This window comes from Barbus barbus (assembly GCF_936440315.1).
Source record: "Barbus barbus genome assembly, chromosome: 5".
NCBI classification, from domain to species: domain Eukaryota; kingdom Metazoa; phylum Chordata; class Actinopteri; order Cypriniformes; family Cyprinidae; genus Barbus; species Barbus barbus.
The window spans coordinates 8,945,754-8,960,774 of record NC_136733.1 but is presented as its reverse complement, the minus strand read 5'-3'; the positions used below and the strand labels follow the sequence as shown (position 1 = coordinate 8,960,774).

At 36.0% G+C, this 15,021-nt stretch overlaps 1 protein-coding gene across 1 annotated transcript in view; it reads right to left on the bottom strand.

Annotated features, from left to right (window-relative positions):
- LOC306869604 (disks large homolog 4-like) overlaps window positions 1-15,021 on the bottom strand; it is a gene marked incomplete at its 5' end in the record, with an annotated part of 207,293 nt that overhangs the window by 47,983 nt on the left and 144,289 nt on the right. The window contains 3 exons of the mRNA XM_079416402.1: window positions 1,900-2,069; window positions 7,508-7,632; window positions 8,587-8,637. Coding sequence (XP_079272528.1) covers window positions 1,900-2,069; window positions 7,508-7,632; window positions 8,587-8,637 — 346 coding nt within the window. The remainder of the gene's footprint in view (window positions 1-1,899; window positions 2,070-7,507; window positions 7,633-8,586; window positions 8,638-15,021) is intronic.

Sequence of the window (15,021 nt, the reverse complement as noted above, 5' to 3'; positions counted from 1 at the left end):
GCTGTCAGGTCACTGCCTGATCTGGGCCACATGATCACTGGACTGATCTGGGCCACACTCCTCCCACCACAATCGGCCCTCATATTGTTTGCCATGATCCACGCCGTGCCATCATTGCCACACATGGCCCAGCTCTGGCTGAATGGGTACATGCCATTGCCGACAGAAGGCCAGCAGTGCCAGTTTGAGGCCACATTTGGGCCAGGACCATTTGCTATGTGGGATGTGAGTACCAAAACATTTGCAACTGCAACAATTTTCTGACAGAAGGGTTGCATTTTCTGACAGAATTGCAAGGGTGCCGATATTTTTGTCCATGACTGTATATATACACTATATATATATTAAGCTTACATATTTTGCATAATACATATATTTAGGGATTTCAAGTGTAACGAGACCGACTCAATTACATCATTCACTTTGCTTCATGGGACTAGGCTTTTCCTTTCAAGCTCTTTTAGCAAGATTTACTCACTGTGACTCTGATTAGTGGAGCTATCTGCACAGCATCTTGGGTAATGTAGTTTCTAACCCCAAATTCCACTGCTGTTATAATAATGAAAAAGAATAGCTTTGACCAAAACATATATGATGGATTAACAACCTTACAGCTCACAGCAGGTTCCTAAATTATTGTGATGAATAATTTTTTTGTATTCTGCATTTGTAAGTCGCTTCAGAAAATAGCATCTGTTAAATGAGTAAATATAGGTGATAAATAGAGCTTAAGTCATCTTGTAAACAAAACGTTTGCTTTTGTGTGATGCTGCATTCTCCCCGCTACAGCATCCAATATTAAAGTGCCCCTATTATTGGTACTGAAAGGCTCATATTTTGGTTTTGGGATCCCCAAAAACAGGTTTACATGAATGCAAGGTCAAAAAACACTTTCATTTTCTTATAATATACATTTATTTTTACCTTACTTGCTCAACAACTCCCAAATGATTCGCTCAACGATTCATTTTTCCCCTCCTTTGCGTGATGCTAATCTGCGGTGATTGGTCCGATTGATCCCATTTTCATTTCATCATACCTGTAATGCCTGATAAACGAGCATTCTGAGCTCAGTGCTGCTTTGTGTACAGCGTTACCGGGGTAACTGCTATTTTTACCGCTCAAAAAGCAGCACCTAGTGGCAAAGATTGAATTTGCATTTTCATTCAGAGCAATGCGAAAAGACCAAAAAGTGGGCGGGCAATATGCTAATGTTTCATGTTGACATCAACATGAAATGAACACTGTCAGTTTAAATCTAGATTAAAGACCCATCTCTTTAACCTGGATGGTGGATCAGCACCTAGAGATGACCTCTAAAGCCCTGAACGTCAGTGGAGACCAGGACAACTAGATGAGCCCCAGAGACTGATCCCCAGTGAAAACCCTGTCTCCTAGACGGCCATCGGGAAAAGACCACATGAACCAGATGAGTCCTTTGCACAATCTGACTCTGCTTTAGCCTAGATTTAAACTGCTGATTTTGTCTGGCCAGAGGAGAATGACACTATTTCGACAAACTATTTCCCCGTCTAAATACTGTAAAGCTGATATAAAGCCACCCAGCTTTATACCAAGCAATGTAAAGCTGTTTTGACACAATTTGCATTGTTAAAAGCGCTATACAAATAATAGTGACTTGACTTGACTTGGGATTCATTTTAAAAATGACAATGATTCTGAGTTGAGACTTTCTTTTGAGAGACAATAACTTTATACACGGTGCACTTTCAGATTTAAAACTCTGCAGGATGTTTTCATTCATCAGAACTGTTACATACTGCATGAAAGGTCATTTTCAAATATCATATCTTTAATGTTGTATTGCCAAACCAATGATCACTTAGTGCATCTTTGATAATCATATATGTTTTATTACTATAACTATAAACTCCATACCTTTTGGCCCTTTGATGAGCTTGATTTCGGTGACTTTCTCAGCAATGGGTTTCCTGCGCAATACATAGAGTCTAACGATAGCGCCTGCCTCCTTGAGAGCCTCCACCGCCTGACTGTGGGTCACTTCCCGAACATCGACGTCATTCACGAAGAGAATACTGTCATTTACTCTAAGACAAAGAGAGAGGAATGGAACATCTGTGAGAAGCTACTAGTGCTCAGCCATATATGAACCTTTGAACTGACAGCTGCCTCAAAAAAATAAAAAAAGATTTTTTTTTTTTTTAGTTTCTGGCAACACTGGCATACAAGATACAAAATATGTTATGTTCAAATTATATTAAGTTAAATTTACTGTCTAGAGAGATTTTATTTCTCACAGAATACACAACCACACAGCTAATATACTGTGTGTTTACATACTACAGCACGTTAAGGCAGTATTTACACATGAACAAACTGGACTAAAATTTTGACCTTTTGAGATAACAATAACCATGGCCTTTGGCTGACTGTCAGAAGCATTAACTCTGCCTTATATCAGCTCCAGAATCCAATGACAGACTTGTCAATGTATAATAAGCTAGTTTTCAATTGCATCCTGCATGCATTTTTTTTTTCTACATCAAAAATAATGTTATTGGATGGTTTATGAGTTTTGGCATATTTTCTCTTTCTGCTGAAGACTGAAAGAGAAGTATTTTATCACATGTACGGCTGAAAATTTTCAGTGACAGAACCTCTGGCAGTTTTATAAAAAAAATTTGCTGGTTTCATGGAGTACTACATGTTAAAAAATATATACAATTTCTGACAAAATATATTTTGTCTGAATCTTCTATTTTGTCTAAATCTTCAATAAACTGATCTTTTCCCAGATTTTTTTATATGTCATGGCTTTACAGGGTTAAATTTGAAGTGTCTGTATATTTTGTGTTTATTATAATATAAATAGAATTTGTGTTTTATTGATTTGTAATGCTTATTTTATGTTTTTAGGTACAGTTTGGCTAACTAGGCCAGTTGGAAACAAATAACTATATCACAATATCAATAACTATTAAAACTGAACCTTCATTACAAAACTGACTCAGTTTCATGGGATCACCAGATCAGCAGTGAATCCTTGTGATGAATCATTTCAATATATGTTTGATCAGTAGGAAATGTTTTAATAAAATTGCATCTGACACTTTGACCCTAGTGATAAACCACCAAGAACATATGAATATTTATAAAACAGTAAAATACAAACATTATGACATACTGTTTTAAAATGCGCTAAAATGTGTGATTCAGTTTGATACGCTTGTTTGAAACCCTTGTGAAGCACCATGTGCTTTGTGTTCACCCGTGACATTTATTTCTGACATTTGTCTCTGTCGTCTTGTTTTAGCCTTATTTGGTTCATTCTTGTTACATCATGCTTTGAGTTTTGAAAGCTACGGGAGAGGGGGAGATTAAAGTTTGGCTTGTTCTTTACACAAAGCTATTGTATGACTTTAGAAGATTTGTATTATAGTACATGAGTCATTTTACAGTACATTTTGTCCTTAGTAGAGTTCAACAGCACCAGGCCACATTTACTTTCATTTTATGTAAAACAGCAGCCAGGACATTCTACTAAACGTCTTCTTTTGTGTTCCACAAAGGAAGAAAAATAATACAAGTTAAGAGCAAGACGAGAACGTGATAAGATAATAGTAATTCTTAGATGAATTGTTTAATACAGCAGCATTATGCAACTGGAATCCTGTTTATGATGGTACAGTAAACTATACCATGTTCGCTTTTAACCTGCTCTTTTCTCAAGCAGAGCATTTTCTCACAGAGCTCAACAGCATCTGACAAAAGACATTTCACTGAAACTGACAGCTCGACAAAACACCACAAATATTCCTTAGCTTTCAGAAGTGCAAATGCAGCACTAGCTGTGCTGTCATCCAGAAACATAAAGCAGAGATTACAGAGAGTGGGAGTATAAGTGCCATCATGCCATGACTGACTGTCAATACATTTTTCTGTAAATAACTGCTCATAAATATTCATCATAAAGCCCTCTAATTACCACTGACCACCAAGAAAGTAGAAAAACAGAATTAAGTATTTTAGATGTTTTTTTTTTGTCTGTCAGTTTTGTCAGCTCTGGCCTATTCCTTAGTCTACATGGACTACAGCAACTTCTCCACACACTATGAAACACATTACCCAGAACTGAGCTGGAAAACAGGTGAAGGCCTTTTAGTATAATAGTATGAGCTCCCTCTTCAGGTCATTCATGTGTCTTTATACTGTGAAATCTGTATAAAGTAAATGTAAGAATAACTTTTATATTGTTTGTGATATTTCTAGACTGGACTGAAGCAGGTTTACTTGGTCATTAGACACAATTTTTAGAAAAATCTTTTAAAATGTGAGTATCAATGATCACCCATCAGACTTTTATTTGTTCATCTCTCAATCATCAATAAATAGCATTGCATTAAATGCTTCGAAAAGAGCTTTGATCATAAATCTAAGCATTTAAATATAATCAGTGCAGGGCAGCTGGGTAAAAGGTGGTGAATGCAAATGCAACTCTGCAATTCAGTCACGCATAGGTTTAATATGCACATAGACACAAGCTCTGTGTCAAATCAAATGCAGTATTTTAACCGAAATGTATCTGTCACTTTGTAGATTCTAGTACAATTAAACAAATGTCAACACAGACAGGTTGCATGTCATGCCCACATCCTTGAAACTATGAGTGACTCTACACAAGATACTGGTGACCACGTGCACAGCTGCTTGGCACAACCTTCACATATTATAACAACTGTATAACAATAAGCTATTGAATTTGTCTCATACTTGAATTTTGCCTCAATGATTCTGTTATTCTTCTGTTAATTGCAGTGAATAAGTGTATAAATAAAGTATAAAAACATATCTAATCTCTCGTCACCCAACCATATTCCTAGCACTGTATAAATATCCTGTTAAATTTATGGGGAACAAAATGGCAGCTGTGGTTTTCAAAAATGCACCACAAAAATGTAACAATATTAACAATAGGTTTTATGGGATGGCATGTTGGCACCTGTATATTTTACTACCTTTAACTATATATTTCATTAATTGGTTAAATACCAATATATAACCTTAATATGCACTAACAAATAATAAATTAATACAGATGGTCGAAAGCCAAATAATGAGTTAAAGTTCATAAAACTTTGCCAATACTCATTAACAGACAATGCACAGGGTGAAACATACAAAGACAAAACACCATCAAAGTAACAAACATCACAAAAATAAGCAATAATCATTAACTTGTAACAGAAAATGTAACAACAACAACAAAACACCCTGACATACCTTACGGTTAACAAAAATAAGAAGAAACAAAACTATTTAAGAAAATATATTCATATATGATGTGCCATGCAGGGACTTTTATGAATGTCCTTTTACTGTTTTTTATTTTACATGCAAAATCCTTAAATTTGACATTTTGTATAGTAAAATTTTACAGTGGTAGCCATTTAAAGTTTACCGTATACAGTATGATAAGGTAACTTAAAAGTTAACCAGTTAACAGGTTTTTACTGTAGCATTTTAAGCATTTTTCTATTTTAACAATGTGTTAAAATTCAACACTTGAATGTGTAAATTGGCAAGACAAAACACATATAAATGATCAAATTTAACTCTATGATGTTAATTTTTGCAATTAATCTTCAAATCACGTGTGCCGAACTGTGGGTCCTGGTCCAGTCGGATCACAGATCAAGTACAATCCGTTCAACCCCTAATGTATATTATATAATAATTTGATAACTTGCTTGTACTATGTAAGTACTTGCAGTGCTGAGAATAAAGATACATAAAGTATCTTTTCAAAGTATTACATTAACTCTAAAATAATGAGTATTCGTATTCTACAGTAAAATCACACTGTGGGGGGAAAGAAAAATGCTTCTGTCTCTCTAAACTACAGTCCCAGAACTGCCATTAGTAATGAAGCCCAACTGTCTGCAGAGAAGAGCAGAGGACAGCATGAAACAGCTGACAGTCCATCAGCACTGACAGTGTGTGTGCGTGTGTATATTTGACTCAGGGTGTGTGGTTAAAGCGAACAGTTCCCTCATTATTACCTAACCAACATGTCACTACAAACCCGTATGATTTTGATGAACAGATTGAAATAAATCATAATTCACAGACAGTCTTCACCTCCAGTGAGCTGTGAACCACTCCAGCACCGATCACTCAGACTGCTGCATTAATTGGATCACTGAATAGATTCAACTCTATTCATTTGGAACAACATGACGGTGAGGAAATAATGACAATTTTCATTTTTGGGTTAACTTACCGCTCTCAAGCCACTATTTCTGTCTATCTCTTCTATTTCTTTTTCTCTGTCTCTCTGTTTCTCTTTCTCTCTTCATTGCTATTTCTGTCTTAATTTCTCCTTCAATGTGAGTGAATTTGTGTGCAAACACGCATGTGTGGATGTGCTGGAATGCTCTGGGGTAAAACTGCATTTGTTCACAGGAACCCCAGATGGTCCCATTATAAATGCATCACTAGTACATCCACGGAGATATTTAACTGCGACTATGTGATTTTGAATGTGAGCATGCATGTCCATATACAGTACACATACAGTGACCAAAAATGTAAAGCTGCAGTCCGTAACTTTTGGCGCTCTAGCAGTTAATAAACAGAACTGTTTGCGTCTTGTGGAAGAACATTGTAGCCGGAGCTACTTCTCTTTGTTTATGTCTATGATGAATCATGCAGGTACTGGGCTACTCTGCAGCGGTTCCACCAGTACTGGTCTGAAATTGTCTGGATATAAAAACTTATTATAGGTGTACCATAGTGATTCAGGATAAGCCAAAAACATGATTTGGAATATGGATTCATGATGTACTCGCTTATTATTTTAATTTTGTAAATTTTTAACACAAAAAAAGTTACGGACTGCAGCTTTAAGTCTACAAAAAATCAAGTGAAAGAAAAGACTGTATTACACTTATGTGAGCAGACGTTCCCAAAAGAGATCACTAAAATCCAATTTACAGATGTACTAGTGTTTTCAGCTCATCAGTGCTGTTTCCAAAATGTTGATAGAGCATGTGCTCATGGTTGCCAGGTTGGGAAGATTAAGCAACCCGATGGGCAAAAAATATTTACGAAAAACCTCTGATTGAGGGATTTACGCTCTTCACATCTGGCAAGCACAACCATGAAAGCTTGTTACCAATGCAAGATAATGCAAATGGAAAATTAAATTGACAGATATCACAGACGATCATAATTAATAAATTGAGAAAAGCAGAAATCTTGATAGTGATTAAAATTCAATTAATTGTGCATCCTTACTTAAGTCGCTTTTAAAATATATGAATATTGCATTAGAAAATATCAAAGCAAGTGGCATTCATTTCAAAGAAAAATACAATACTTATATATATTTCAAAAAAGTTATTTAACGCTAAAACAAATAATGTTATCTATTGCAATGACATTATACATTTATAAATGTGACTTAAGTGTATAAATACTTTCTGGAGCCATTGCGTATACAATCCACATACAGGCTGTGTGTTACCTGAGTCTCCCGTCTTGTGCAGCGGCTCCTCCTGGAATGATCTTGGTGATGAAGATGCTGGGGTCGTCTCCAACATGAGGGTTATCAATCCCTCCGGCGATACTGAAGCCTAGCCCAGAGTTCCCCTACACACACACATACACACACACACATGTCTGGCTTATTCGACAGAATGAGAGTTTCTCATTTACATACAGTGAAGCTCTGCTATGAGTGCCAACATATATTCACATGCATTAATTTAGCTTTAGATATCAAATGCAGTTTAATAACAATGAAAAATTTTAGTTATTCATTGTGAAAAAGAATTTTATGGAAATAATATACTTAATAATTATATACAGAAGTTTTTGACTTTATGATAATAGGACAGTTTGGAGTTAACAGGAAGCGAAGTGGAAGAGAGAGGGGACAGGATCGGGAAAGGTCCTCGAGCCAGGATTCGAACTCGGGATGCCCATAGCACAACAACGCTGTATGTCGGCACACTGCCCACAGGTCTATCAGTGCTGAAATATAGTTAAGTGTGAGCTGAATGTGATGTTTTTAGACACACATATTTAAGTTTAAATTTATGTTTAATGCAATAAGGTGAACTTAGTGCTTTTGAATCCCCTTTATATACATCTTTATATATAATTTCATAATTATTGTATTGTCTTAAGTTAAAACGTATTTCTGAACATACTGATGAGTTTTAATGGTAAACTAAAATATACCTTAATGTAATTTCTATTGAAACTTGTATGCCATGTATTTAATTACACATTTCTAATAAAGTTGCAATTGAATACATTTAAAATATATTTCAATGTCATACTGAATAGCACACTAAAGTTAAATTATCTTATAATACAATTCTAATCAATTACTCCACTATGTTAGTCAATACATCAAATATATATATGCTCCCTTAATAAACAACAAAAGTTTATTAAAACAATGATTTAAAATGTGTAAAATCTTACTCTCACAAAATATTACTTGATCAAAAAGTACCTTGTCAAACTGAAAACAGCACCCATTCAAACAATGAATTATGTCAAAAAATACAGGACTGTAATTGTTTGCAATATTACCCTTTCCAATGTAATCTCTTCATATTCAATCTCTCCCTCTGCTCCATTGACCTACAAGACAACACAAGCACAATGTCAGAACCTCTGAGACATGTCAGCTCAAGACATGCATTATACAGTAACAGACATACAAATATCTACATTTACTCACACCAGAGTTAGGGGCTTCTACAACATTCTTATTTAGCTATTAGGGTAAGTTATGGTTAGGGTCGATTTAGTGGGTTATGACTGTTGTTCCGCGATCAACAAAACATGGTAAAATCACATCGGCCCAAAACCAAAAACTTGATATGTGGTTGCTAGGGTGCTGTGAGCTGCAACAATGGCACTGTGGGTGGCTGCCAGGGCATTATTATTGTCAATGTCAGGGCATTCTTGGTTTAAGGTATCATTCATGTCTGCACCACTAATTATTTCTAGGTCTAAAGACTAAAACATGCATAATACTTACATAAGGTGAGCCATCCAGTGTGTCTGTATTCACCACAACTGGTGGAGAGTTCGCCTGCAGGAGAAAAGAGAGAATGTTCAGCGCAGTGCTTATTAGACATAATGACTATGTCTGGAATGCACCACGGTACTACTTGTGCTTAATTTGCTGGACACAGTATGCATACTGTGCGCAGTAAGCAACTTTTCTGTATGCATGCTGAATATCTTGACCTGCTACACTTACTGTTCAAAAGTTTGAAGTTGGTAACATTTTTGAATGTTTTTAAAGTCTCTTTTGCTCACCAAGTCTGGATTTTATTTGATCGAAAAAGCATACAAACAATAATATTGTGAAAATATTATTGCAATTTAAATAGCAATTTCTATTGTAATATATATTAAAATGTAATTTATTGCTGTGATCAAAGCTGAATTTTCACCATCATTACACATGATCTTCAGAAATCACTCTGATATGCTGATTTACTGCTAAAGAAACATTTCTGGTGATCAATGTTAAAAACAGTATGCTGCTTTATATCGTTGTGTAAAATATGATTTTTTTTTTGCAGCCATTATTTGAAATAAAAACTTGTGTAACATATAAATTTCACTTTTCATCAAATTAATGAATCCTCACTGAATAAAACAATTAATTTCTTTCAAATAATAAAATAAAAAATTTACTGGCCCCAAACTTTTGAATAGCAGTCCATTTTATTTCCTAGATGACAGCTAGACACCACTCACCAAAGTAGACATGTAATATTAGGTGACAACAATGAACTATTTGAAATGTGCATTATATAGTAGGCAGTCTAACATATATACAGTATTAGCAAAAAAACAGTATTACATTCAAAACAGTCCAAATTTGTATGAGCCTGAACAGTTTGCAGGTCTTTCCATTGAAAAAATGTAAAAGCAAACATCGCATACATCTACTGATAAGTTGCACTACAACGTGCACGACCCTCTATTACAACTCACACACACTACAAGCTTTTACAGCTGTAACATCTGCTAGTACTTCTATTGGTTTTCAATAAACGTGATTAGAGACACACACACACAAACAAGCAGTAATGCCTCCAGCTCAGTTCCAAAGTACTGCCTTTTATTACAGGGTGCTGCAGCCACCCACATGATCACATTAACACACACTCAACTACACACACTGTCAGAAACTCATTCAAGTGCTCACTGCCCCACGGCTTTGATTGTCAAACGAGAGACACATCTGAAAGAGATGAGCATTTCCATGCAGCCACAGGGGGAAGTAGTGTGTGTGCGTGTGTGTGTGTGTGTGTGTGTGTGTGTGTGTGAGTGCGTGCTGTGGGCGAGCCATTCTGACCCTCAACATCTAATATGTAAACTAAATAACCATTTTTATGGCTGTCCAGTCCAATACACATGCACATGCTTTGTATCCTGGGCTACTTCTAAAGATAAGTGTGTGAACTGCACGTTAAAAAGTAGGTGTAATGAATGTGCACTTGTAGTGTACTTCAAGTCTATATAAAAAAAAAAAAAAAACTGTACTTAAAGATAATATAATTTTAATAGAATTAAAGGCCACTTAAGTGTATTAAAGACAGTTCACTTTGGTTACACTTTATTTTAAGGTGTCCTTGTTACAGTGTAATTATATATTTATGTACTGAGTAATATTAATTAACTACATGTACTTACTATATGGTTAGGGTTAGGATTAGGGTTTGGGTTAGGGTTACTTGCATGTAATTATGCATAATTAAGTGTTATTATAACAGTAAGCACATGTAATATGTAATAAGGACACCTTAAAATAAAATGTTACCCACTTTCATGAGTTTCTTAACACTTAAGTGCACTTTTAAAAGTTAAAGGAGTCATAAGACGTTGCTAGAAAGAACAATATTTTGTGCATTTGGTGTAATGCAATGTGTTTATGTGGTTTAAAAAAAACACATTATTTTGCACATACTGTACACTATTGTTGCTCCTCTACGCCCCGCCTTTCTGAAACGCATCGATTTTTACATAGCTCATCGTTCTGAGAAGCGAGGCGTGCTCTGATTGGCCAGCTATCCAGTGTGTTGTGATTGGCAGAATACCTCAAGTGTGAGACGGAAATGTTACGCCCCTCTTCGTATAGTGATGGCGTTTCCCGGCACGGCGAGACTAAAACAAATAAAACCCATTACAAACAAGGCATTTGTTGCATCCAGTGGGGACATAATTACTGATTATAATGACTTAGACTGTCTTTTCACGCGTCGCGTTGCATCATGTCACGTAAACATTACCATGTCTGCATTTGTGATCGGAGAAATGACAAACAACAAGCACTACTCTACACTGCTCAAAACTCGCGCTAGACTGTCCTTGCAAAGTATGAATTGCCCCACTTTATAGAAACAGTCTTTGTGAAAGCCAGCATTGTAGCCTACTCTCCTGCCAGGTTCAGGAAATAGTCCTCCGTAAAGTGCGCTGCACACACTCGAATATTTGCGTTGTACTGCTCTGGAACAGTGTTGTAAATACAACTTAACCACTGATTTCTAGTTGTGTCCTCTTTTGGAAGCCCAAACTAAGTAGTTTCACTTTCGCAGCATCTCCAGGACATAGCGCCGGCGGAAGCAACAACACTACAGCGAGAATAGAAATCTTTGGGTAAACATGAAAATCTCCCCACATTTTTTTTTCAAGTAGATTATTTCTGTAATAAGTGCTCTTTTTGAAAATATGCATTTTCAGAAGGGTAAACATCAATATAATGAATTTTCATATGAAATAGAAAAGTACAAAACAGTATGGTACCATATACTATAATATGGTGGTATCAGATAATACCATGGTATTTTGATATACGTATATAATGTTATTCATTTCATAAGCCACAGTGCTTGAAATGTTACTAAAAAGGTACTTCAAAGATTGGTACAGCATTACCATCATACGGTATATGATTGAAAACACCATTTTATTACAACTAATATACCCCCGCATATGATCTATTTTACAATAGAACACCATACTGGCTTTTTCCTCATGTTTATTGCATGGTTTATAATTGAAATCTCCAGTGCTAACCCACTGTAGACTTTCTGCAGCCCACCAGATTTACTGTCTTTACTGAAATCTTGAATGATGAACAGATAGTATTTCAATACAATAGCCAGAGCCCTGCACATGACATGCAGAAGGAAAAAAATTATTGATGGCCACAGATTAAGATTTAATTCCCACAATTTATGATTTTGCAGCCATGCTTTACCAATTGGTTCCCTCATTTGAATAAAGTTAAATAGTGACAATATTTTAAAGAAATAGTTCACCCAAAAATTCAAAATTGCTTGTTACAAAGTTTGTATCTTCATGGGAATAGATTTGGAGAAATGTAGCATTACATCACTTGCTCACCAATGGATCCACTGCAGTGAATGGGTGCCGTCATGAGAGTCCAAACAACTGATAAAAACATTGCAACAATCCACAAGTAATCCACACCAATCCAATCAATCGGTTAATGACTTGTGAAGCTAAAAGCTGCATGTTTGTAAGTAACAAATCCATCAAGACGTTTTTAACTTCAAACCATTGCTTCTGGATAAAATACGAATCCTCTATCCATAATATAGCTTTCTCCAGTGAAAAAGTTGTCTCGCCTGAATCAGGAGAGTTCTATGATTTAGTCACTTTAAAATGTATTAACTTTAAATGTAAAATCAAATCACTAGTTAAAAAAAATATCATAAATAAACTATAAAATTACAAGTACTTTACCCATGCTTGTTAGTCAGCATATCAATAAGTCTACTTCTTTAAAGCATGACAAAGGAAGAACTGGTCCAAAATATGCAACATTTTTAAATAACATGAAGGAAATTTGACCATTTTGGTCTCTAAATGTCTTCAGAATTTTGCACTCTTGGCCAGTAACTCACAGCACAAAACAAATTGTGACCCACCAGTTGAGAAGCATATGGCATGCAATGCTAATTACCACAGACAGCTATTTTAATGTGTCCCTCAGCACGTACAAACAAATATCAATCACGTTTACAGTAAATACACCTACACCAGTATCCTACCAGGTAAATGGAATAAATGTGTAAAACTCTCACATTTTTCAAACATATTGAAACATTGCATGAGGCTGCTTTGATAAAATAAAATAAAAAGCTAAAAAAGTAAACCCGCTAACTTCCACTTAGTATCCATGCAAGAAGTAAGGATCTGTAAAGCACTGCTGACATGGTGCAAACACCACCCACAGGAATTATGTTGGCAACACAACCAGATATTCATTCACCTGGAAAATCCTTCCTCAAAGAGCACACATTTACACAAGAACTCATGTGAGCGCATTAATAAAATATGATCTTCGTGTTTTTTGCTTTTAAACCTTCTGGTTCACTTGCGTTATAGAATTCCATGTGCATTTCCATGAGTTTAATGTTGTTTCACACACAAAAGAAGATATTTTAAAGAATTTTGGCAGGAACTACTAACTTCCATACTATAGAAGTCAATGGCTACCGTCAACTGTTTGGTATATTCTTCAAAGAAATGAAAACAGGCTTGGAACTACATGAGGATGAGTAAATGATGACTGTCCCTTTGAGAATGGAAGATGGGTAAGTGAGAAGCTGGATTGAATCTTGGTGAGTGGGTGGTAATGTTGCACACTTTTCTCTCTCTCTCTCTCTCTGCTCTGTTTTTCACTGGATTTCTCTGCATCTTCTTTCCCCTCACCTTCCTCTCAGCTCTCCCTCGTTGGTTCTCTTGTTTCTGGTGATTTGTTGTGCTGCAGTAGTCTGTTGATTAGCATGAGAAGATGCTCTGTAGCTAAAGCATGAAATCAGCCTCCTACCCTCAAATCATTTCTTTTCTCCTTCTCGTTTCATTTCGCCTTTTCTGTCTGTTCCTTCACCAAGTTTTATTTCCCAACTCTCTATTCAAATGCTCTTTTTACAATAATAGTGATGACAATGATGGTAATAAAGACATACATGTAGCACACAAGGATTTCCACAACATTACGTAACCAGAGTATTTCCATGTTGCTACAGGGAGAATGAGCAAATATTCACTCACTAACACACTAACACAGCCTCGTGTAGGAGTCACATCTGTCTCTCATGATTCAAAACATAATCCGACAATGATTAAATATAATTTTCTTTGGATTCATTGATGCAGAAGGAAACTACTTGTGTTTAAGCCATGAAATGCTGTGCATTACAGTGATTTTTACCATGTTTGGTGTGTTATAGGGGTCTTAGGCATGATGAGAGGCATATTAAATTTAATTTAAATTTTCCTTTGGGGATTAATAAAGTTTATCTAATTTAATCTAATCTAAAATAATGTATTATTAATAATAAACAACTTTCCTAGCATGTAACATTAGCCTAAATTTAGGCTGTTTGTGATGGAATTGGATCAAACGTGTGTTTATAGTCATTTTGCAGCTGTTTTTGAATATTTAATTTGGAGTAGCATATATGCTCATTTTATCCCACAATGCAATGTGCTCACAATGATTTTTTATTTTTCTGTGTGGCAAATAAACAGGAATTAAACAGAATTTTTATCCAACAAAATTGGCAAAATAACTGGATCACGACACTGTAGCATGTGTTCCCTTCCAGGAACTTCGAGCTGCGTCGAAACGCATATGGGAACGCCTTCAGCGTGACCAGGCTCTGAATATGATGTGTAATCAGTCAAACAAGGGCGAGGCATCACGGGCGGGGTGACGTCACGACCAGGAAGCATATAAGCACGTGCGGCAGAGCCGGCTTCAGCTTTTTGTCATTCAGCGAAGCGCTCTGTGTGTGTCAGTCTTATTTACTGTTGTTTGTCCTAGTTTTAAGTGTAAAGCATTCAGTATCATGCCAAAGCCAAGGGCAAGCTCCGGGGTGAAGCTTTCAGACCACGTTTTGAGTCGTGTGTGCATCCTTGCCCTCGCTAATCACGAGCGAGGACACACACGATTTTTGCATGGTCTGC